Source organism: Alligator sinensis, unplaced genomic scaffold, assembly GCF_000455745.1.
Source record: "Alligator sinensis unplaced genomic scaffold, ASM45574v1 scaffold273_1, whole genome shotgun sequence".
Classification (NCBI taxonomy): domain Eukaryota; kingdom Metazoa; phylum Chordata; order Crocodylia; family Alligatoridae; genus Alligator; species Alligator sinensis.
Genome location: NW_005841943.1, coordinates 2,188,632 through 2,213,810, shown reverse-complemented (window position 1 = coordinate 2,213,810; position 25,179 = coordinate 2,188,632). Strand labels below are relative to the sequence as shown.

The window sequence follows — 25,179 nt, the reverse complement described above, 5'->3', positions numbered from 1 at the left end:
GTACACAAGAGAACCTCAGGACCTAATCTGGAAGTGGATGAATCACAAGATTCTGCCTTAGAAATGGGAAGGTACAAGTCCTGTCACCTGAGGGTGGTGCCCTTTGAGAGAGCAAAATGGGTCACAGATGCACACAGCCTTGAACTACAACTCTTACAATCTAAATAGACACGAAGTTGGAGATGAAACAGTAAAATAACTTGCTCAAGGTCACAGAGCAGGGAGTGGCGGAGCTGCAAACAAGGCCTAAATAGGAGCGTCTAATCCAGTACACTAGTCAGTGTATTGGGCTTTTCTCTCCATTTAAAATAAGGCTCTAAGTTCTTAGATACTCTCTCACTATATAGAATGATTCCTCAGTAAGAATAGTTAAACTAGTCTGGACCAGCTGCACATTACAAGGCCAGCCCAATGTAATTTGTAATTTGTTAATTCTGTCCAAGTAAGAGGTTTCCAGTAATACTGTCAGCATATGCAATTCTCACTTCAATGAAGCATATTGCAAAGGATGCTTTGTCAGATCTATATATCATTGTCACTGCAGAAGTCAATGCACTGACACTCTTAGCAGAGGTGGATGTTAAAGGATACTGTAAAAGCGATTATGCAAGATGGAACATTCACATCAATTCAAGTTCTTGGATTGGAGTCCCATTCACACCACTGTAGAAATCAGAGGCTTTTAATGGAATTAAAGGGGAAAGGGCATCTCTTGTACACATCACCATTATCCCTTGGGATCCTAAAATTATTTGTGAAGAATAATCTTCCAATTTATAATTTTAGCACCAGAAAGATCTACAGTTCTTCAGTTCACTTGTAATTTAAACTCCTTTCCTTCAACATAAACACCACCTGACAGGTCTTAACTAAAAGTGAATGACAGCAATAGCAGCTTACTTAAAAGAGTAAAGGAAATGCATATTTATGAGCACCCAGAGTATTGGCTTATGGACCTCAGAACTGGAGGTGAAATAATGTCTTGAAGGAAAATTAGGATAGACAATTTTGCCTTCAAAGAGCAAAACTGGGCTAAAGCCAATGATGAAATCCATATTTGTGTTAAGATATTAAAGCCAGCTACTACATAAAGAAAGGATAAAAGAGATTGGCTGACTTTTTACTTATCTTTAGTTTTTGGATATATTATTCCATCTTTTTTCCTCCTTTGGAAGCCTCATGCCAGAAAAGCGTGCCTTGTGTGCGTGTGCGCGCGTGCGTGTGTATTAAAGCATATTTGCTAAAATCAATTGTTAACTACTTCTACCAAACCTGAATATGTGCTCTGTGAGACAATGTAGTTTTATCATTCCTTTTTAAAGTATATGATATGGAACTGTTTGGCTCCTACACACATCTCCCTTTACATATCTAACAATGATCACTCAACAGCATGTAAAATGCATTTGATTAACTTTCCACCATAGAATTATCCAACAGAACACTGGCAACAAATATATTTGAGATTTTTTTTCATAACTTGTTTTCACTTTAATCACTGCTAGCCCTAGATATATCACGTATTTTTTTGCAACCTTATTTACTGATTCCAGAAAAGAATCTTATTTTGAACATACCAGCTTTAACAATTCAATGTGTGAGACATTATTTTTTTTCTTTGTCTTCATCATCATCATCTTATTATTCCTGAAATGCTATTCTGCATTATAGCCTGCTATAAATGTTGCCTTTTACTTCCTATAGGAAGTGTAATGAATACGGATTTGTAGTTCAGGGAAGTAATTTACTACTGGAAGAAATTCTAATATTATTAGAGAATGGGCCTGGTTTCTTTTCTGGGCTCTTTCACCAAAAGGCTGCATAACCCCACACAAATAATTTAATCTCTTTCTGCCTCAGTTTATGGATCTGCAAAATAGGGCGATATTACCTTCTGAGGCTACTTTTCAAGATATGGGGTCGCTCAGTCAAACTACTATAAAACACTTTGAGATCCTTGTATAGGAAGTTCTGTATAAGTACAAAGTCTTACTCTTAACTATTATTTAAAAAAAATAGTTCTAATAGAATATTTATTTAAAAGGTTTATAAATGGCATTTAAAACAATGGCATTTATAATGAAAAACTATTTAAATCTATTTCTTTCAAACTGATCCACTGATTAGTGGATTTTAAAAATTGTTTTTTGTGTATTAAAACTATATATTAAATATTTATAAATACACCCATGACAATTTCATTTTCTGGAATTAAGCACACTTCCCAATATGGAACCCACAACAAATACCATAAAAAAAACCAAACAGAAGGCCAACTTTTAGCCAAGCTTGTTCCCTCAGTGAGGCACTCTACAATTAGATAGGCTTGTTTTTGTCAGGTGCTAAGTGACCTCTATTACTGTTTCCTTTCCTTCCATTTTCTGATATTCATAAATGATTTAGGCTGACACTCAGTTTTTGGTTGTAGCCGTGTTGGTCAAAGGATGCAGAATGTTTTGGTTGTAGCTGTGTTGGTTTAAGGACACAGACCTTAGTCTGACAGAATATTACCCGGTTACCTTTATATAAGCCTAGTAACTTGTGACTGCATAACGAACATTTGCCAGGAAGGTACAGAATCACAAGCTGAAAAAAATTGAGAAAGAGAATCCTTCCCCTCTCTTAGCAAATCCTCCCCTTCCCTTAGGAGTTTGTTCTGATGGTTAATCACTCTAACTGGTAAAAATGGATGAGAAACATTGTAAATTCTCTTTCAATGTCTGCTATTCAGACTCATTCTCTCTCTTACAAATGCCAAAGAGAATAACTATTCTTTGCAGTTTGCCTACCAATACCCATAGTCAAGATTGTCTAAGCATTTTCTTTGTCAAATAATTTCAAAATAATTTGAAACTTTCTCAAAGTTTTACTTTTGACTGAAATTTTGGGTGAACTCTTTTTTTGTTAAGGTTTCATTTAATATAATGAAGTGGATTAAAAAATGGTATATTTCTCCCTATGAAAAAAATGATTATGACCAAATTTTGAACAGTTCTATAGCACTTCAGGAAAAAGAGAGGCATAAAAGAATGTGGAAGGAATGCAGCCCCATTGACATAGATATGCCTTTCACTGGTACAACTGATATTGGATCTCACTGGATTAGATTATTTGGATGTGTAAAAAGAACTTTGCATGTATTTACACAAAGCGTATGTTAAATATTTATTTAATTAAATAACAAAGTGTATGTTAAATATTTATTTAATTTCCACTGAACAGATTTCTTTTTAAGTTTCTACTGGAGGAATACGTGGTTGATAAAATAGAGTACAATTTGGGGTTTAAGTAGTAGAAGGACCACAGAATATAGCAAAAATGATAACTTGCTCCATCCTGTAGAAGGAGGCAAGTCTCCGATGAAATCTAATACAATGAGAAATACGGCAAGTGCTGTTTGCACACAACATCCTATACAAGAGGGCTGTGCGAAATTTCAGCAGGCATTTCATTTTGGAGGTGTTTCAGCGCCGGAAACACTGAATCCAAAATGAAACAGAAGGCTCCGAAACATCTCCAAAACAAAACCATCCAAAACGTTTTGCAGTCCTCCTTTCAAAGTGCCAGAAGGCTGGGGCCAGGCGAGGAATGGGGCCAGGCCACACAGGGCAGCCATGGGGGCTTCTGCCCCGGTTCCTCCGGCTGTGCCTGCCTCTCCCCGGGCGGAGGGAGCTGTGGGAGAAGCCCCCATGGCTGCTCTGCCTGGCACCAGTTTCCTGGCACTTTAAAAAAAAAACCCACACTCACCGGTTGCAGCAGTGCCACTCAGGGTCTCTGAGGGCTCGTGGCAGAGCACCCCCATGCAACGCGGGGCAGCACGAATCGCCCTCCCCTGTTTGGCACCCACACAGCAGCTGTTGCACTGCATGGGTGTAGCACAGCTCAGCAGGGCGCCGCGCGCTGCCTGGGAGCTGGTGTGGATATACCTGTCAGCTAGAGCCCAGCACCACTCAGCCCCAGCTCCCATACAGCACGCAGCGCTGCACCCACGCCATGAGGCAGCTGCCACATGGGTGCCAGGCAGCGGGGGGGCCATCCCCACTGCCCTATACTGTGCAGGAGGGGCTTTGCCACAAGCCCTCAGAGGTCCTGACTGCCACTCCTGCAACCGGTGAGTGTGGGGCTTTTTTTTTTTAAAGTATCGGGAAGCTGGCGCCAGGCAAGGGATGGGGCCAGGCAGAGCAGCCATGGGGGCTTCTCCTGTGTCTCCATCTGCCAGGGGAAAGGCAGGCACAGCTAGAGGAGCCACAGGAGAACCTGCAGCCACCCAGCTGTGCCTGCCTCTCCCCGGCTACTCTGAATCTCCAAATCAGCACCAAGACAGCGTCAAAACTCCGAAACAGATTCGGCTGAATCAAAACAGAACAGTGATCCGAAATCCCAAAACATATCCCTGTCCTGCAAAACAAACGAATCTGAAACCAAAATATAATATAGCTGTTTTGCATAGCCCTACTATACAGGGCATTCCACAACTGATGGCAAATACTAGCCTAGAACAGAATTTATTTGTGTCTTTTATTTTCAAATGTCATTGGAAACTACAAATCACTATATATTGTCCAAGGCTGTTAAAAATACAAAGACAAGCACTGAAGGGTCAGGAATAATGCTAGATCATGTATAGGGCAGGACCCCCTGCCTGATTTTATATATATATCTAGATCTCTTAGGTATTATGGACAACATCGTTTTGTAGTAAGTCTACAACACCACTGCTTATTTCAGGGCACTAGCTACATGGTGCATTATGAATAAGGTTGATGTAATTCACTGAAGAAGTGATTCGGTGTGCAGTTAATAAGGCAACAGACTAATGGAAAATGACAAAATTACTTGTGTTTAAATGAATGGGAGGTCTGGGTTCTATTTCTCTTTCAGTCACAGACTTTCTGCATGATCCTGGACAAATTGCTTAAGGTTTGCCTATACTACAGCAGCAGCATCTCCTACCTGGGCCATTCTGGGCAGGTCCTGCATACCCACATCTACATGTATGTCCAAACTAGTCCCCAGGGCAGAGACAGAAGTCTTGAAAGTGGACACAGAGGGATGGTCCCAAGCATGTTCACTCTCATATTTCTACATTTTGGGTGTGCATGAAGTCACCGGTGAATAGAGTGTGCTCTAAAATGGCCTACCCAGGCCCAGCTTATATCTTGATCAGCAAGTTTCTTTAAACTTTTGAGTCCTACTGAAGGTAGAATAATTAAGTCCCATATGAACAAAGTGCAAAAATTCAGGACAGTGGAGTCAAGGTGCAGAACTGCAACCCAGTGTCATACCATTCATCATTACTCCCTTTCCCAGCCTATGAGCAACTGGTAGCCCCAGGAGGGGTGTATACCTGGTTACAGCAAGACAAAAAATCTACATTAGTGTAGATAAATGTAGATCCTTCCACTTCAGCCTTTTCCATACTACTGCTCACCCAGGCCAATACTCATACTTGTTCCAAAGAGTACCAAGGATACAACTTAATCACCTGGGCCAATTTCATTCTAAGGATATAAGTGAGACCCACAGCTTTGGGCTATCCTTCTGAACTGAGGTGAATTTCACTCCAAAAATGTTAAGTTATGCCAAACATCAGTATGTGTGCGCGCTTTGTTTGGTTTTGCTTTTCTAACTTTTGTACTTTGCCTAGCAATTGGTATAACAGAAGTACCCCATAGAAAGGAAACTTCTGTTTCCTTTGAGAGCTAGGTTCATTGAGCATAACTGTCTCCTACTTGAAAACGTTCCAATAATCTTGCTTTCTGGGAAGTATCATGACTCTGTTGTAAAACCTTCAGCACCAACTTCAAAATGTCTTTTGCAAACTGCTTCCTATTAAGTTACTGAAATATGACTTGGTGTCCTCTTAATATAGTTACTAAATCTGTTTTCTCTCCTGGCCTATTTGAGATGGGCCAACCACTGTAAGGACCTGATTCCCACTAAATTCCAGCCTGCTACCACTGACTCTTTGAAGTCAGAAATATTTGGGTCCCATCCTATTGCTGGCAAGAGGCAATGCTGTGATACCTGAGTCCAAAGGGTTAAATAAGAAATTATAATCTAGAGATACACAACTAGGGATATCTAGAGAGAATACATACTGTACTTATTAACCAGTTTATAAAGGTTATAGTTCTATAAAAGGAGCAGCAACAGCAAATTCACCCAACAATTAACAAAATAAATGTACCATATTTACTTGAATATAAGATGACCCCCCAATAATTAGACTCTATATATGGAATATCTATAAATTTACTATAATTTTCCAAGTATAGAATTCCAGGTATAGGAGGTTTGCCTTGAATTTGTTCCCCTCCACCACTTCACAGGGGAAAAAAAATCTGCAGTCAGGTAGCCCCCTTGACCTCTGCCCCCACCCCCTAATTTTTCCCCCTGAAGCCCCTGCCTGCCTCATACTGTCATACCCTTTACTCCCTGAACACAGGGAAGTAAGGGGCAAATTTCAACATACTGACTTTGAAATAAACCATGCCTACGGTAATTTGCATACAGGCACCCAAAGACTTAATTCTCCAAACTGAATGGGGGGACAAACCTTATCTTGTATTTGAGTATATATACAGTACCAGTATGAAAAGTGGTGCTTTAGAAACAAGCACATTTCTGATTCATTAAAATTTGTTACTCTGATAGTTTTACCATTTCATGCTGAGGGAACAAGGGGTGAATGACAAAGATTAGTAGTTACCACCTGAATTTGTCTTTTTTTCTCCTCACTCTCTCAGCATGAATTTCCTATTCACTTCAGCAAAAGGAAATAGCCTGTTGAATATATGATTATGTTGTTCAATTCTCTTAAAATCCACATCTGACTTTGGTAAAAATATCAAAATAATAAACAAACTATTAGAAGTTTTCTTAAGTAAAATGACAGCTAGCAAGTTCTTTCTAAATAAATCTAAATCCTTCTAAATATATTGTACAGATATTTTTATCTCCAAAAGAAGCTCTCTCTTAGGTAGAATTTTGTCATGTGGAAACAGGACTGGAAGGGACCTCACGGTTGACCAAGTATAGCCCCATGCTATCACAGGCAGCCATATCACATAAACCCATTCATGAACTGATCACACTCAATCTTAAAAGTCATTAATTGTTTTGGCTATGCTACTTCTGTTGGGCAAAAACTCATTGCTCTGACAGGTTGGAAAACTTCTTCTAATTTCCAGACTAAAATTGATGCAAAGCCAGTTTATGCCCACTTGTTCTCCTGCCAACGTTACCTCCCTGGTATTTACCTTCTTAGGTATATATTGACAGCAGTCAGCATTGCCTATTGCCTATCTCAGTTTTTTCTGCTAGACTAATGAAGCCAACCACTTCCAATCCCCTCACATAGATAGGCTCCATTCATTCTAGCAGTGCTTCTCTATGCCTGTGGCAGTTTAAATTAATCTTTCTTGAACACAGAAGACTAGAAGAGTATAAAATACTCCAGGTGAGGTCTCAGTGCTGGCTCATGCAATAATATCACTATTCCCTTATCTCTGCTGTAAACACCTCATCTCACCTGATACACCCTAAATTCATTTTTGCCTTTTTTATGACCACACCATACCGATAACCCACAATTATACTGTGATAGACTAATACTTTCAGACTTTTGCTTCTTTGTTGTTTTAAAATGGTGAACTCTCAGTTTACAGCATATGAACGCTCAGAGTAGAGACACTAGCTGCAATCTTTCTTGTGGGCAAGGTATTGACTCCTCCACTTCTGCAAACATATGCGGAGCTGTGTCAGTGATATTGCACTGCTGGTACACTGCAGCTTTGCAGTCCCATTGTGTGTGTTATTTTAGATAGGGTAACCGTATGGGAAAATGGGAAATCCAGGACACTCAGCCCTCCTACACCCCCACAAGTCAGCGGCACTGCTACAGGCACAGGCAAAGTGGTATGGCGTACCAGGCAGGTGGGCAGCAGCGGTGCCTCCCCACACACCTGCCAGCCACTCCATGCCACTCCACGCTGCTTTGCCTCCCCACTGGACTGTGTCCTGTGCCCTGTGCCCCTGTGTTTCTAGGACACTAATTTTAATTCTTACCAGCCGGCCAGGACCAGCCTCCAAAATTTGTGACTGTCCCAGCTAAACCAAAACATACGGTCATCCTGGGCATTTTTACACATCCTCTGGGGATCCTGTGGGAGGGCACTTTAATTACAGTGGCTCTAAGAACTGCTCTAATTAAAGCACCTGCAGCGTCTCATCTATTTGTGTCTCCACGCTTCTAAATGGCGGTGGGATGCTTGAACTACAGCTCCTCAGACAAGCTTTAGTTAAAGCACCCCTGCAGCCATTTTGAAGTGTGGGGATGCTAATACAGGAGATATGGAGGCTGGCTGGAACATGCTAATTAGCACATGCCAGCAGACTCAACTGAGTCTGCTCCAGTGTGCTGTAATTACAATGTGTTGGAACATCCTCTCTGCAGGTGTATGGCCCCCCCCCCCCTTAATTTCAGAGCCTCTGTGGCCATAAAAGTAGCTTAAGGATTTGACCCACAATATCTAAGTCTATTTATGTCTTGCCTATTCATAGTTACTTTACACTGTTACAACTTTGTGACTACTCATGACATTTCTGAAATTACTTCTCTGATCCAAGTACAAAAAGTCCTCAGTGAGCACATCTTTCTAATATTATCCTGGCACAGACCAATAAATAAAACCTAAAGCAACATAATTAGGTTTTTTAATGTCTTTGTGTAATTCAGTGTCTTCATTCTTATACTTGGGCCTAGCTGTACCCTCAAGGGTACATCTGGAGTGCGACTACTGACATTAGTAGGGTAGAACTAGTCAGTTACAGCAGCATCAAACTTGTGGGAGAGCAGAATCAGGCCTTCTGGCTAGATTCTTTCATTAGCCATCTCTTACTTTTGCACTCTAGAAAGCACACGGCCTCTTACTAAGATTTACCTGGAGGTTAGCAGATATGTTAACACTGTACTCCATGAAATGCTACTTATTTTCCTAATACTTCTTTTTTTCATTCATGGCAGAACTAAGGTGGGAAAGATAAAGTCCTTCCTTATTATGCACACCTTCTGGGACGGTTCACCACAGCCAAAACTCTCCCCCTGCATGAAGAGTATTAAAATAGCATCTCCCTATTTCTTCCTTTCATCAACTCCTCATAGAGACTAAATAGTTTTTCCCTATACATACAACACATCATATTTGGCATTGCCATAAAGCTATTTGGGCAGTAACCTTTCTGAACAGTTTAAGTTATGAATTCTAAAGTTTTGCAATCTGCCTACATGATACACTGACCTCTTATGATACAGACATTGAATGATTTCTCTGCAACCCTACCAATTATTCCCAGCTGGTACTGTTTTTAGAAATAGGTTATTTTGCTAAGGTACCTAACACTATATAGTATGATATTGTACTTGTACCTGCTGTTCTACTTGCTATGTATTCAACATTGCTGATTTTCTCCCCATTAAGTTCATTCTAGCCTTTATTGTTTCTAGCTATTCCAGGAAGCACAAAGAAGACTGCAGTTTACCTTTGCTGGAAAAAGGATTTCTTTTCGCAAAATCCTGCTGGTCAGTTCACTCTCTCTTTCAACCAGCATGAGCAGCAAGCACATACATGAACATACACCACATTGCACCATGCTTGAACATGATGAAAAAGGATACTATCTAAAAGACCCTCACTCTGGTCTGGTTGTGCTTGTTGGACATATGGAAGACAAAAATACTGCATGGAGATACCACAAATTACCTCTAAAACCTGAGGATTTATGTCATCTTAATGGTTGTTTATACTGCAATCCAGCAAGTGGAGCTGATGTGATCTACAGACATTCATGGCAAAAATCCAGGTCACGTATAGCTTCCACTTTCCCCTAGTTTCTTCAATCTGAATGTCATGACAAATTAAAACTCCGCTTAGACTTTAGGCACACTTTGATTAATAAGCCTTAATTCTATGTTAGAATGCATGCATAAGGGTGTAACTCCTAAGTGGAGAAATCAAGGAAGATGTAAGTCACATTAGCCAAACTCTGCTTTTAAATTTGCATCTTTGTTCCGCTCCTTGTGGCCAGATCCTATTCCACCTATTAGGCACCTACATATCTACCTTCCCAAGTCCCTGAAAAATTGTTAATATATAAGGTGATGAGGCTTCTTCCTTTCTGCTTTTTGTGACTTAGTTTTAAGGCTAAGATGACTGAATACTTATAAAAATAGATGCAATAATTTTTAGGTACTGAAACTGGGTGGAGTGGATTAAACTAGGTGCCTATTAGGCGGAATAGGATTTAGCCCTTAATATATAAATTTTTACCAATTTACACCCTATTATAAGGGGACAGTTCATATCTGAAATTTGTTGCCTCTTGGAAATCCACTGTGAAACTGGTCCACTGTCACACTACGCTGTCATAAACCTGAGCTGAAGAGATCATGCCTAATGGTGAGACATATTTTCACTCCATAAACCTGTTCATTATCTGGCCCCTCTCTAAGTGCCAACAAATAATGATGATTTTCAATGCTTCTCCATAGGAACTGAATGTACAAACATTGCATCATAAATGCTACTCAATAGCTGTCAGAGTTATCACTTTCTTTTGACTATCACCTGGACTGTACTTAAACTAGTGATTTAGTGTTGAAAGATGTCATATTCCATTTACCCATCATTCTCAAAACTATCTAGTCCTCTATTCTTATCAATAAAGACCCAAAGATTGCATGGGAAGATTAATTCTCAGGAACAAAACATGAATTACAATTTAAAACCACTGCTCCTTAATTGCTAAAAACTATACTGTGTTGTGAAATTAAAGTTTAGAATATTAGTATCAATACAAAAATTACCAGAGTAATGCAGACACAGTGAATGTAATAGGCATATTATTTACAGCACATAAACTAAGCAGAAGAGGGGAGGTCTCATCTTTTCCTGTTTGACATGCAAAATACTAACACATTATTTTTAATATCATTTTGTTAGAAAACTCCTCTTATCACTTAATAATAGAAAAGCCAGTAAATCAGCAACCTCATAAGCATCACACCTGCCTAAAAGAGGAAGTTTAAAAGACCATATTTGAAGTAAAATATTTCAGAGATTTTAAACATGGGTCATGGACATGCCTGGTGTTGTCTTTAAATCTATCTACAGCAGTTAAGGCATGTGAATTGTATTTCCTAGCATAAATTTCTGATTGTACCTTTGCTCACCTTAAGCTACTTTGCTGCACTGCTGTGGCTGCTGAAAAAAACAAACATATGTTAATATACCTTAAAATTGTTAATGCATTCTGCAGTGCCGATTCTGAAGCATACTTCACCATAAAGTAAAAAACAGTTACCTGCACAAAATCTGATCTGCAATTTCTGCAACTCTGACAGTGAGGTACTTGTTTAATTGGTATATTTTCTTTCCAGCAGGGTGCGCTCATTAAGATGATTCTACTGACACCTTATTACTATACATTCATTGCCTATCGCAGCACTCCTAGTGTGAGAAGTAACATACAGGAGCTGGCAGGCCAAATGTAAGAATCTTTCAGTGCACTGTAAGATACTGGAACTAGGCATAGTCTCCTCTGAACTGTATGATATCCACTGTCAGTTCCTGGCATGTACATGCTGATGATATATACAGTTAATTTCACCTAACCCTAAAAAAGGTCAGAAATAGGTCACAAGACCTCTGCTGCAACTTCTCTCTTTACTCCACTGTTTTTCTGATGCTTTTCATTAACTTACAATACGATTTAGAGCAGTGGTGGGCAACACATGGCCTGTGGGCCAGATTTGGCCTGCCAGGCCATTGTATTCAGCCCATGGGGCCCCTAAAAAATGTAGTAAATTAATATTTGCTCTTGTCTGCCTGTCAAAGATGACAGGAGTCAGGGGCAGTAGGACCCAGGGGGAGCTGGCAGAACCGAGTAACATAGCCTCATCCCACCATAGCCATTTCCCTGCCTTCCTGCCCCCGCACTGCTCCAGCCCCACATGGCTTCCAGCTGCATCGCAGAACCAGGGAGCACAGCCCGCACCAGTACCCTGCGGTGGGGGGGCAAGTGTGTGTGTGTGTGTGTGTGTGTGTGTGTGTGTGTGTTCATAGGGTGAGTCCCACACACACACCCCACCATACACATGCATCCACACACCCCCCTCACTGCCATACACACAGACCCCCGCACACAAACCCCATACCCACCCACACTCCACATATCCATACACATACCCACATGCTCCCTCACTGCACACCCCCACACCTATACCCTCCAGACACCCCCCCACACCCACAGTTCCCCTCAAACCTATACCCACCCCTCATACCCCCCCACAATATACAAGAGTAAGACTTCATTTTAAGCTATTATATACAATCACCTCTATGCACACTACACAAACACCTGTAAACCAGGACAAAATATTTTTTGAAATCAAATTAATGAATGTTGTAGATGTTTGCATTTTAGAATATAATCTGGTATATTTCTGGTTCCAAGATGGCAAAACCCCTTGCTGAAAGGAGTACTTCTGGGGACAAGGGGAGGGACTTCTGGTGGCAAAGGTCAGGGGTTGGGAGGCAGAACTTCCAGTCACAAGATGGAGACTTGGGGGTGGGGCACCTGTCAAGGGACAGGTTATCCATGCAGCCCTCAACAGCTTGCCAAAACATGGTAAGCATCCCTCTGCTCAAAATAACTGCCTGCCTTGGATTTAGAGGATGAAGATCAGGGACCTGCAAAAAACCACCACTTTCTACTGATCCAAGACCAGCATATGACAGCAATTTCTCATACTTAAACTGGACAAGCTATATCTGCAGTAGAAAACTGCACCACTGCAACTTACATGAATGTCACTTAACCAGTGCAAGTTGCAAAAGCAGAGAATTTTTACACGTGCTCAGGAGGGGGAACAGGGGAAGGAACGGCACTTTAATTAGAGCGACTTTAGATCAAGGGCCTCTGCCACCATTAGAAGTGTGGGGACACCGATACATGAGACACAGAGGTTAGCTGGAACATGCTAATTATAATGCTCCAGCGAACTCAATTAATCGAGTCTGCTACAATGCACTGTAATTACAGTGTGCTGGAGCAGCCTCCACACTCGTATACAGGCACCATCAATGTCCACACTAGGCATCCTGTTTGGGAACACACAGGGCACTGCATCTACACACACCTTCTTCACTGATGCCTTATGACTGAAGAATGGGAAGTCTCTCCTAATGTTTCACTTCTGCTTCTACTGATGTTTCCAGTTAACTACTTGTAAAATATAGGCACATGAGCTGCATATATGCCATCTGTTTGTTCAAACATGTTACACATACGAAAAATATGGACAAGACCTAAAAAACTTGAGTGCTTACAAACAGACTTCCAAGTTCTTATTTAGACAGGTTAAGTAGGTAACTTAATTTTCAGAAGTGCTGTGCTTCAAAAATTGCCACTAACCTCATTGGGAGCAGCTGGGTGCTTGGATTTTTTGAACAATCAGGCCTTTTGATTATAACTAAATATGGACCTAATGGTCTGGTTTTTAAAGCACCATATAAGAACTCCCACAGAGTGTTAAACTGTGCCTGCTTTTGAAAGTAAGATGTAAGCACTAACATTTTGAAAATGGATTACTCTATGTGTTCCAGAGTATAGTATCTTGACCACTAAAAGCATTGAGGGTATGTCAAAGACATCAGGAGATTGCGCTGAGAATACAATCTCCTGATCTGTATTAGTACTAGTGAAATGGTGCTTTTGATATGATGCTGGTGCAGTTATCTAATGCTAGATGCAATGGTAGTATGCCCTGCTCACAATAACTGTAACTGCAGTTGTGCAGATTGCAAATTCTTTGCAGATACAAAGTATGTTCAACCTGCAAGTTCTTGAAATGTTAAAATTTGCTACTTCGGTCAAGCAACAGATAGTGAGTCAAATTCTGTTCTGAGTTACACCTGTTCTATATTAACCAGATTGACTGTAAATGGAGTTATTCTTAATTAGCAGTAGATTAAATGATGGTGGAATCTGAGTTTATAAATGTATAAGTTTTGAAGAGTACAATAGTGGAGTATTTCCAGGCAAATGAAAGATAAATAAAGTCTTTGCTACCACCAGTATGTGTCCATATTGGACATCACAGAAGAACGTTGTATGCTCAGTAAAGGCATAAAAAACCTTATTTTCATTGCTCTGATCTTTTAAAAGCAGTAATCACCTTCTGAATACTCTTAATATCCATCATCACTATTCAGGAAACTTGTATTTTCAGACCCCAAGTCACATTTAACAAAATACTAACCACCACAAAATTTGGATCACATTACTATGGCCACTCTATCTTTCACTTCATAGCAGTGTTTTCCTCAGGAGTTCTCACTCAGGGTTCCAAGGAGAATGAAGAAATGATATCTACTGGCACAAAGTTGAAATGAAAGTAGCAATCACAAACCACAGTGTTTAGTTTCATTTTGTAAAGAAATCACTTACTGTCCATTATTCTTCCCAAACAAAGGAAAAAGGGCAAGGCAGTGGCACACATCAGATGTAGTTCTAAAGCCTGAATCTTAGTAGAGGGGAAAGGCCTCTGCAATTTACCAACACTTACACATAACAGGAGAAAAAAAGGTGTTTTTATTGGGGTTTTTCTATGAGATTCACTCTCTTATTAGATAATTAAAGAGTGAGTTTGTCACATATAAAAAAAACAGTGTAACACAGTGCCTAAATTGACTCCTGACCCACAAGGCTCTACTTCTCTCAGAAGAATCATAGAAGCAGCCTCTCAGAGAGAACAGCCTACACAGAAGGTACAAGTATTAAGCCAGTAGCTGTCATTTGTCTGAGTCTGTCTATTTTCCCCCACCTCCTTCCCCTTTTCCTACTGAATACAATGTCTGCTTCTACTGAACATGCAATAAAAAGGTCAAGATTTCAGAAAGTCAGTCAGGAGGATTTTCAGTTTTGTGAAGTCTACCATCTTTCACTCTGAATGTCTAAAATCTATCCTTCCTAGATGGCTAGAAATGTAGTACATAAGAACCGGCTGAAAAGTGGAATGTTAGTTTTGTATAAAATGTTGTGTTTTTGAAAGTTTGCTTCAGCCCAAATTGAGACAAACACTGGCATTTCAATTTGCTGTGAAACTGAGATTCCAGAAAAGCTTGTGTCGGAACAGAAGCATTATCTGTCATTTCAACATATTTGACCATTTCATGAAGAAACATATCAATTGCTTATTTTTTTTACTTGGCTTGGAAATACCCTACGGCCATTTTGATTTGAATTTTCATTTCAACATTCAGGGAAGGAAGGACAGAGAAGTTAGACAGACTCTATTCCTGGAAAAAATAAATAAATCCAACTTTAAAGGATAAAGGAGAATGAAAAACAAGGAGGAGGAAAAGACAGAACCACTTGACACGCCTTAAAGTGTTGCTGGAACCCTATCATCTGAGACCACTGTGGTGGCAACAGGATGCCACCATTGTGACAGTGGTCATATCAACAGCAGTGGTGACAGGCAGTGCCAGACAGAGACACAGTGCACTCATTCTATGTGCACTACCTCACACACCAGAAGTTTTGCACACATCAGTAAACTCTGCGTCTCACCAGGCACTACTATTTTCCCCCACACAGATGTACAACTTCCTGATCTGGAGGTGGTAGGTCTGGAGTATGCCTGGTGCTACCTGGCACCACAGTTGAGGAGTGCAGACATAGTTTTTCTTTCCAGATGCCCCCATTCTATGTGCTCACACAACCATGCTGTAACAAGGGGCATGACTCAGGTGTTGAAGCCCAGCTGCAGGAGGTTAGAAAAAGGAACCTGCCTGCCTAGGAGCCCTGGGTCAGCTAACAGGGATGACTGACTGGCCCTAAGGAAAGTTAAAAAGTCCCAGGGGGGTAGCTGAGGGAGAAAGGAGGCTGGGACGCTGGTAGAAAGCACTGAGCCTGGGTGGCTTCTCTCCCGAGGTCTGAAGAAAGATCAGAGGTTTTACTCGCGTTAGTTATTTGTCTGTGTCTGTGGCATATGTTGTTGCTTGCACTGTTTGTTGTGGGGACAAGTGTTCCCCTGTAAAATAAATGGACTGGAACTACGGACTGACTGGACTTTATAAGGAAACTGGCTCCTGGGTGGGGCTAAAGGAGGGACAACCCACTATACATGCCTCTTATTTTAGAGGAGCATTATGGGGAATAGTGGCACCTCTGAGCAGAAATGGAATAGATCAGTGGTTTTCAACCTTTTTTCATTTGCAGACCCCTGAAAATTTTTAAATATAGATGTAGACCCCTTTGGAAATTTCAAATGGAGGGGCGGACCCATTTGAATTGTAACGGTGGGTATTCACATATTTTTGATTGATCATAGTCATCTTTTTGACACCTCTTAGACATATCTGTAGACCCCCAGGGGTCCGTGGACCACGGGTTGAAAACCACTGAAATAGATGACCGACCCTCTTTCCGTAGCAGCACAGATGTCAGCTGAGTGCAGGGTCAGCTGTGCTGCAGGCCACTGTAACACTGGAGTGCTTCCACATCTGACTGGAGAAAGAGAGAAAGAAGTTCCTGTGATGGCAACCTGAGGCCACAGATATGAGCTACTGCCTGGTCCCATTCACTGAGGAAGCAAAGGAAGGACAGAGGCGTCCCTCCTTAACCTTCCACTCTATTTCAGCTGTTAGCTGTTATCAGTTCAATTTGTTAGTACTCTCTATCTCTGTTGGTACTTGGGGGCCAGGTCTAATAACACCAGGGCAGACCCATGCTGTCTGTGTGTTGGCATGCACCTAAGTATGTTACAAGAGGTACCCGCTACGGCAAACCTAGATTGCTTAGCACTTTCTTTTGTTTTAAGGAAAATACATGGTCACCCCCCATCTTCTGAATTTCTTAGTGTGGCAACTGGGATCACTCTCAGGGACCAGAAGCGCCAGGAACTGGCCCACGCTCCCAAAGGGGGACCCAGGGATCCCAGCACCATAGGGAACTTACCTGGGAGGGAGACAGAGGCAGGGATGAAGGCCGCGCAAGCTGGTGCTACGCCAGCTTTTCAGGTGGCTGTCAATCAGACTGGGCAGTGGCTGGCTAATGACATGAGCTGTGACCGCCGCCGTGAGAACTTTAAAAACCCTGGCAGAAGCCATGTGCAGGGGGGGAGCTAGAAGGCATGGCACCAAACTCACTGGGGTGGGACCCAGCAGCCCAGATTTCTACCCTCTCTCGCACTGCAATCCTGCCAGGAGCGAGCAGGGACATCGTAAGGGGGCTAGACAGGACTCCCCGGTAAGGCATTTGGGGGTTGGGCACTGCCCAGGGGTCCTGGAAGGGCATGGCCATCTTTGAGCCTGCGGTGGGCACAGCAGGCCCAGGTCCAGCACAGGGCCAAAGCAGGGCCTAGGATTTGGGGCAAGTGGCAGGTGGCCCCTGTAAGCCTACAGCACATATGGCAACTGACAGAGCTGAGGCCCACCAGGAGGCTATAGGAGGACCAAGCCAGGAGTTGGAGCGGTGACACAACCGCCCTCACGGTTGGCAAGTGGACTGGAGTGCAGAAGAGGTGGAGCCCCAAGACCACCCACATCAATCGCATGAGTATTACCGTCTCCGGACCAGGGTAGGAATACCACTGAACCCCACCTTTCAATTACAGATGTATCAAGTCGTACCACGCGAGTCAGGGGCCTAGCCCAGGGAGCGGGGAAATACTCACAGCACCAACAGCGGGAGTCACACTTAGAAACATAACAGATATGGTTCTGGAGTTGGTGATCACTTATTTTCAACTTTTGCATTATTTAGATAACTGTTTTTCAGTATAGCAAATGAGATTTATTTTTAATCCATAACTTCTACTTCTTCGCTGAGGACAGTGAGAAAGTCTGTGTGTTCCAAGGACCATCAGGTTTGCCAGTGCGAGTTTCAGCTCCCTCTAGGGTTATCCAAGCCAGAGAAGTCAGAAAGTGAAAGCAGACAAAAAGGGGATTAGCCCTGCAGGTTGGGGGTTGAGTCATAACCTAATAAGCTATTCTCAAGAAAGAATTAAATTAAAGAAATGCAGCAAACTAACCATGTCAAAAAGTGACACTTTTACTATAGGTTTGTGGGACAGTTCCAAATGGTACAAAAATCTTTGTAGTATATCTCCCTATCATCCACAGAAACAGCCCATGCATATACACTACCAACCTATACTGCAACTTCTAATACCTAAGCCAAACTAGAAAAGAGAAGAATGATAAAGAAACGTATGCATGGAATTATTTTGTGAACATGAAAAACAATGGTAAATGAATCAAATGTGGAGAAAAACTTGTTACTGTTTTCACAACATTTGTACGTTCTAACTCAGGGATCATTAAAATTGGACGCTGCAGGTTTGCTAAGTTTACTCAATCAATTAACAGGAGGTAATAAAGACCCTCAGTGAGTAACCCTACTACCAAAGAAAGTAGAGGGGGAAAGAGAGGAAGACTCCTTACCCACAATGTACAACATAAAGTGTGTGTTTGTCGGGGGAGGGAGGGAAGGACTCATATTTCCCCATTTCGACCGCAGCAAAATAAGCATAGCAGCATAGATGGCAGCAGAAATAATTAGTAAATGCTATGCAAAAAAGGCCATTATAATTGCAGGAAAAAAATAAAATTCAATAAATGTAGATAAAGATACTTCTTTACACATCTCCTTCCAACCCATTCATCCACTGCAAAGGGAACCAAATATAAGACATTCCTGTCAGACATGTCCTCTTTTTCCCTCCCCTACTCCAGCAACGCTTGCAGATTTTTCCAACAGGTTTCTGTCTCACTTGAGGTGGGATTCTGGCGAAGCCAGTTATTCATTCTAAGAAGCAAATGCCTCTTCATATTCCCTGTGGAAAAGTTTGTCCGTCTGTTGTATATTACAGCGCCGGCTGCACTAAAGAAATGCTGCAAACAGACGGTTGATGGTGGGCAGCAGAGATGGGTGACAGCCAGCTGAAACAGAAAGAGAATACCTGTAATCTGCCATGCTGGGGGAATCCTCTCAGAAAGCTGCTGATGCAAAAAGAAGCCGTCTGTTGTCTCCGCTTGCAGGCATAGTGTCAAGCAAATGCAAACAAAACCTCAATCACAAAGGAGGAGAGGCAACTGGCCAATCAGAAACATTCAAAGACAACTCAGGGCAACATGTGACACCACAGGAAAAGAAAATGAAAAATTTGGAATAAAATAAAATGAAATCAAGTACCGAATTTTATTTCAAGTTGCTATGAAAGTTTTTGTCAAACATTGTTGAAACTGACCTGACTTTACAACATCTTTAGGTCCTACAAAATCACACTTTTCAGGAAAAAAAGAAAAAAGATCCACCAAAAAAATTTGACCTAGACATCTGCCAACCAGAAAGGCTCATAAGTAATGAACTGAGGATTACTATCAGTGCTACTCAATAGGCAAAATAGTAAATGGCACTTGTACAGCAAGTATCCATCATGCTTTCCTTCGAGAACCTATCCATATCAAATACTTGGAAAGAGAGAGTGGTCCAGAGTTATAACACTGAGAAGATTACTGGCTCTACTAGATATATCAATTAATCTCCCCCTGCATGAGTATCCCATTATGAAAACAGTAATACCTACATTGTCCCACCCTTGCTTCGTTTGTTCATGTAGGCTGGAAATGGTCAGAGACACTATAGAAATGGAGCCTCTAGCCATTGTTGCTGTACTGGTTCCACTGCTGGCTTCCCAAGGACCATATACCAAGGACAAAGGAAAATCTCAGCAGCCTACTGGAAGACCCTGCCACCAAGACTGGAGCAGGAGAGGAGGAAGACAGAGCTGAAAGAATTTTCATATATTTGGTCCCCTCTGCAGGTAGTATAAAGACATGTATATTTGTTTACCTTTATTTAATTGGAGGGGAGGTTCTTGAAAATAAGGTTAATCAATTCATAAAATCTCCAAGCTTCATAGTTCTGGAGAACATAGTACCTGCGGACCTGAGCCCATGCCTCTCACAATGCAACACTGCTGCAAAGGTAACTAAGACACAAAATGTAGTTTCTTTGCTGAATGGTATGATTCAAAAGTTCTACAGTAGAAACTTAATTTTGTACCAATTAAAGTTAAATCATGGAGAATTAGGCAGCCAAACCATCATCAATATAGCAAAATTATCTGAACAATCTGGATTTTTTGTAGGTGATATCTTTTATTGGACCAACTGCATGGTTGGGATAAAGTTAGACAAGATTTTAAATGCAAGCTATTCTTCACCAGGTCTAATGCTTTTTTTGAAAGCTTGTCTGACTTTATCCCAACCATGCAGCTGGCCTCATAGAAGATATCACCCACAAAAATCCCTGCCATTCACATAATTCCTAGACCATCATGGCTATAACCACCACTCTCAACACTACTGAAAAATGAAGAAATGTAATGGGAATGTAGTGAAAAGAAGAAAGATTTCTGTATTAATTCCAGCTAGTAGAGACAAATTCTTTGTTATGTGCAATGCCAGGTAAGGATACCAGATATAGTTCTAAACAAGCTAGCCTGGGTACCAGAAGCAGTATATCCACATTATCACCACGTTCCACTTGGGTAAGTTACCATACATTTTATCGTACAGTTGGTTCCCCTGCCAGTAAAAAATTATTTTCTAAAATATAGGGCACTTATAGATGTGCTTCAGGAGTCAGGGTGGTTGGGGAGGTGCTTTAATTAGTGAGCTGTGCTAATTAAAAGCACATGAGCCTTACGTGCATCAGCGTCCCCACACTGAAAAATGACGGCAGGGGGCTTTGAACTAAAGCTCATAGAACAAGCTTTGGTTTAAAGCACCCTGCCTGCCACCATTTTTCAGTGAGGGGACACTGATACACGTAATACTGGAGGCTGCTGGAAGATGCCTACACAGGTAAAATAACATGCAGCAGCCCTGTGTAAACGAGGACTCTTCTTCCTGAGCAGCCTTTAAAGATCTTTGAACCTACTTTTGTCTGTGGAGGATCTATAAAATGGCAGAACCTTGAATTAGTCATAAAGAACGGGGAAACATGCTGGGCCCTATGACAGTTAGTCGGGGACAGAATTCTGAGGGAATGACAAAATGCTGAGCTACAATATCTCTTCACTTAGCTGTATAGAAGGAATTTTTATCTGGAGAAGCTGAAGTCCTTTCTCTCCCATTTGGGTAAAGGGGCTGGCCTTAATTCTATCAGTCAGTGTATCTAGCTAGAATTTTATATTATCAGTGCACAACCTAAGTGACAGAAAGAGCCTTTCACTGAAATCTGGAGATGCCTCATAAAAGAAACGCATATTCATTGGAAAAGGTGAGTCCAAACAGTTTCACTGCTTTTGTGAAATGAGGCTAGGAATCCTACCTCGCTGACTTCTCAGTACTGGGTAGTACAGAGAATTCCACTATTATCTGGCCAAAAGAAAGAAAAGCATTCCACCATGTTCAAGTAAAGTAATTATGAATGGAGCTTGCTGTGTTTAAAAAAATAAATTCAAAATATTTAGGTTGCTAACTAAAGGATTAAAAAAATAAGGATCTGACAAAGTTAACATCTACATAACCTTTAGTCTTTACTATTAGTATGTACATTATAAAACTGTTTTTAAGAGGTTTCCGGTGCTTAGCAAATGTAGGAAAACTAGGTGACTAAGTATGGATTAATGTATTCATTTTAAGCACTCTTGCTTGAAAATAATAAAATAGACTTAAGCAAGAGAATTTTCAAAAACTGGTTAAAAGTTAAGCATTTAAATTTAGGCCGCAAAGGATAGTGTGGCAGTGCACCCTGCCAGGGTAAGGAGGCCTGGTAGGACTCTCTGTGGCAGGGCAGTCTCAACTAAATGCCAGGACCGTTAACTTCCCTGGTGAAAGGTGGGTAGGGGCGCCTTAACCCCGGCCCCCACCATCTGGTGGATAATCGTGAGAGCTGTGGGAGCAGTGGGGCCAGGTATGCTCATTTGTAGGCGCCTGAGCCCAGCAGGGACGTGAGATCCCCGAGGCCCCAGAGGGAGTAGTTGATTGACATGGTGTGAGGCCCCACGCAGAGGAGGGCTGAATTGGGAGTAGGCCTGAAGGACAGTCCAGGAGTGCGCTGAGTAGGGCCGAACTGGGAGTAAGCCTGAAGACCAGCGCAAGGGCCTGCCCTGTGAGTAGCTAGTTGCAAATATGATGAGGAGACCCCAGGGTGGGTCATGCTGTAGAGCTGCCCGGTGTGGAGCTTGGGGCAAATGCAGCCCAGTGTTGGTCTAAGGCTATGCCACATGTAGTAGGGGAAGATTAATAGATTCATAGGTGCTAGGGTTGGAAGGGACCTCAATAGATCACTGAATCTGACCCCCTGCCCGTGGTAGGAAAAGTGCTTGTCCAGTCTCTTCTTGAAGACCCCCAAGGTAGGGGAGAGCACCAAGGGAAGACCCCCAAGGTAGAGGAGAGCACCATCTCTTGCGGGAACTCACAGGAACCGAAGCTACTGCATGGTGGTACCAGGGAGAGAGTAACTAAGCCCAAAAGCCCATGAGGGGTTGCTCAAGAGTAGCTAGGGCATTAGAGTGTGGCCTGGGATAGGCAGTACGCAAGAGGCCACCTGTGAGATGGAAGGCAAAGTGAGTTTGAGAATGAATGGAGCCCAATTATGGACCGAGTTTGCCCTGGCCTCAGGCCGGGGGAAGTAATCATAATCTGGATGCCATCTGTGAGGCATGGGCCACAGTGTAGGCAAGGTTCAGAGCCGCAGATAGTGCCCCCTGGCATTGGGGCAAGGAATGGGAAGCCTCCTACTTAATAGATTATGTTAACAATCAAGTCGTGGCAGGAAAGTCAGGGCAGGCTGCCCTAGGCAGATGGGCGGGCCACTTTGGGATCTGGCCACGGAGTTGCCCCATCACAGATAGATATCTCTGTCTGTATTATATACAGTTTAGTGCATGCTCCATAACATTCTGTATTTCTCCACAAAAAGAGCTGTTACAGAAAAAATGTGAGGAAAAACAGATGGTTATAGTTACTGATTTTATTAAAAAGTGTTCAGTTAATAAAAGAACAAACGGGACTGTGCAACATTACTGTTTAAAATTGTCAGAAAAACAAATTAATATACAGATTGAAGGAAAAACAGGAAAATAATGAAAGTCTGTCCTTTAAAAGATATCACAGAACCATTTCTTTTAAAGATTTTACTGACACCTATAAAAATAAAATATATCTTCTTTTTAAGGCCATGCCTGCTTTTTTCTATGAAGGACAGCTTTGCTGATTGGGCTGGGACTCATACACAGGGTGAAACCCAAAAGGTAACATTTCCAGCATTACTTACCTATTTGTTTCCGGTATTGCTCAACAGGGCTTCTTGCAGCAGAGGCATCTTTTCTACCCATCTTTTTGAGTCCTAAACCACTGTGAATAGGGAAGGAAAAAATGATTATTCTTAAAAATGAATTAGCTCAACAAACCAATACATTCTATGCACATCAGAGAGACTCTTTAACAAGCAACATTTACACAATTTCACACAAACGGTATAAATCTATATAGTAGAATAAGATACTGAAGTTAATCATCAATATTATAAATACTATTGGATGAATTCCAAAATAACCCTTTTTTAACTATTCGGTGTACTAATATTACAAAATGGATAATACTCTAAATCACAAACTAAAATAAATGCAGCATAATCATTTATAACTAGCCCACTGAAATCCAGTATGAAATTTCATACAGCTGAATATTCTTTTAATATACCTCTTTTTCTTTAATAAGCCATTAAGAGAACTGTGCATTTGTGCATGCCTGGTATTTTTGCTGGTTAGAAACTTTTATACCATGTCCAAGAATATAAGCTACATGAGCTATCAGGACATTCACGCACATAAGCTAGCAACAGCACTGGCAATGTAAACGTTCACATAATGCAAAATGGCCCTTCCATCCACCGATGCCCCTCTACTAAAGCAGAAGAGGGAGTTCACTGCCTCCCCACAAGCTCTCTCTCATTTTCCTGTGTCCCTCAGAGTCTAAATCATTTTTCTAGAGAGCAAGGAAGAGGACGAGGTGACTTCCCCCCACCTATATATAGTAGCCCGGAGATGAATAGTCTTTGGGCTCACTTACACGTGCAATTAGCATCATTAAAAAAATCTGGCATAGTTCATGGAGGAGTTTATTGCTCTCAGGCACAGTGCATACACATCTGCCTGGAACCACAGCACATTATGCTAGGGCAGCACGGCTCTGGCTACCAGGGGGTCAGAGGGCCAGCCTGCCAGCCTGAGGCTGCTCCGCCTCAGCTCAATTTGCTGCAGAGGTACATATAGATACTGACCAGGACTGGCTGAGGCACATGGTTTCTACAGTGCAGGGATTCACAAGCAAACAGCCCCTGCACTGTAGCGCCCTTGTGCCCCAGCCAGTCCTGGTCAGTATCTATATGTACACTGCAGCGCACTATATAACTCCACCGTAGGATAGCACTTGTGTCATAGAATCATAGAAAATTAAGGCTGGAAAGGACCTCAGGAGGTCATTTAGTCCAACACCCTGCTCAAAGCAGGATCATCCCCAACTAGATCTATCCAACCTAAACCTCCCTTGCTGCAACTTAAAAACACTGCCCCTTGTCATCTGTCACCACTGAGAACTGTCTAGCTCCATCCTCTTTGAAACCCCTCTTCAGGTAGTTAAAAGCAATTATCAAATCCCACCTCAGTCTTCTCTTCTGCAGACTAAATATACCCAGTTACCTCAGTCTCTCCTCAGAAGTCATATGTCTCAGTCCCCTACCCATCTTCATTGCCCTCCGCTGGACTCTCTCCAACTTTTCCATTTCTTTTCGGGGGAGAGGGGGGCAAAACTGGACACTACTCCAGATGTGACCTCACCAGTGCAGAAGAGAGGGGAATAGTTACTTTCCTGGATTCCATATTAACTTGCCTGGCTCTGAAAAGTTGGGGGGTTTCAGGAACAGAAATTGACTGTATCTTACTGCAGCCATCCCACTGCTGCAGGACCTCAAGGCTGGTAATGAGATGAATGAACACCACACAGGTGGCCTTGCATCCTAGGAGGATTCTTAAAATCCATGTGCGTGTTTGGGAATCATTGGGGTTATGATTCTGACTTCCTTGTCTTCCAATGT

The 25,179-nt window shown here is 41.9% G+C and overlaps 1 protein-coding gene across 2 annotated transcripts in view; it reads right to left on the bottom strand.

Moving 5' to 3' along the window:
• Positions 1 to 25,179, bottom strand: part of TRIQK (triple QxxK/R motif containing) — a 75,744-nt gene that overhangs the window by 40,541 nt on the left and 10,024 nt on the right. The window contains exon 1 of one of the 2 annotated variants that reach the window (XR_003093169.1): positions 23,359 to 23,443. Coding sequence is in view for 1 of the 2 variants with exons in the window: in XM_006019996.1 (XP_006020058.1) it covers positions 23,359 to 23,438 (80 nt within the window). In the remaining variant the exon portion in view is untranslated. Of the gene's footprint in view, positions 1 to 23,358; positions 23,444 to 25,179 lie in introns of those variants that run through there. The other variant, XM_006019996.1, reaches the window with a different exon arrangement.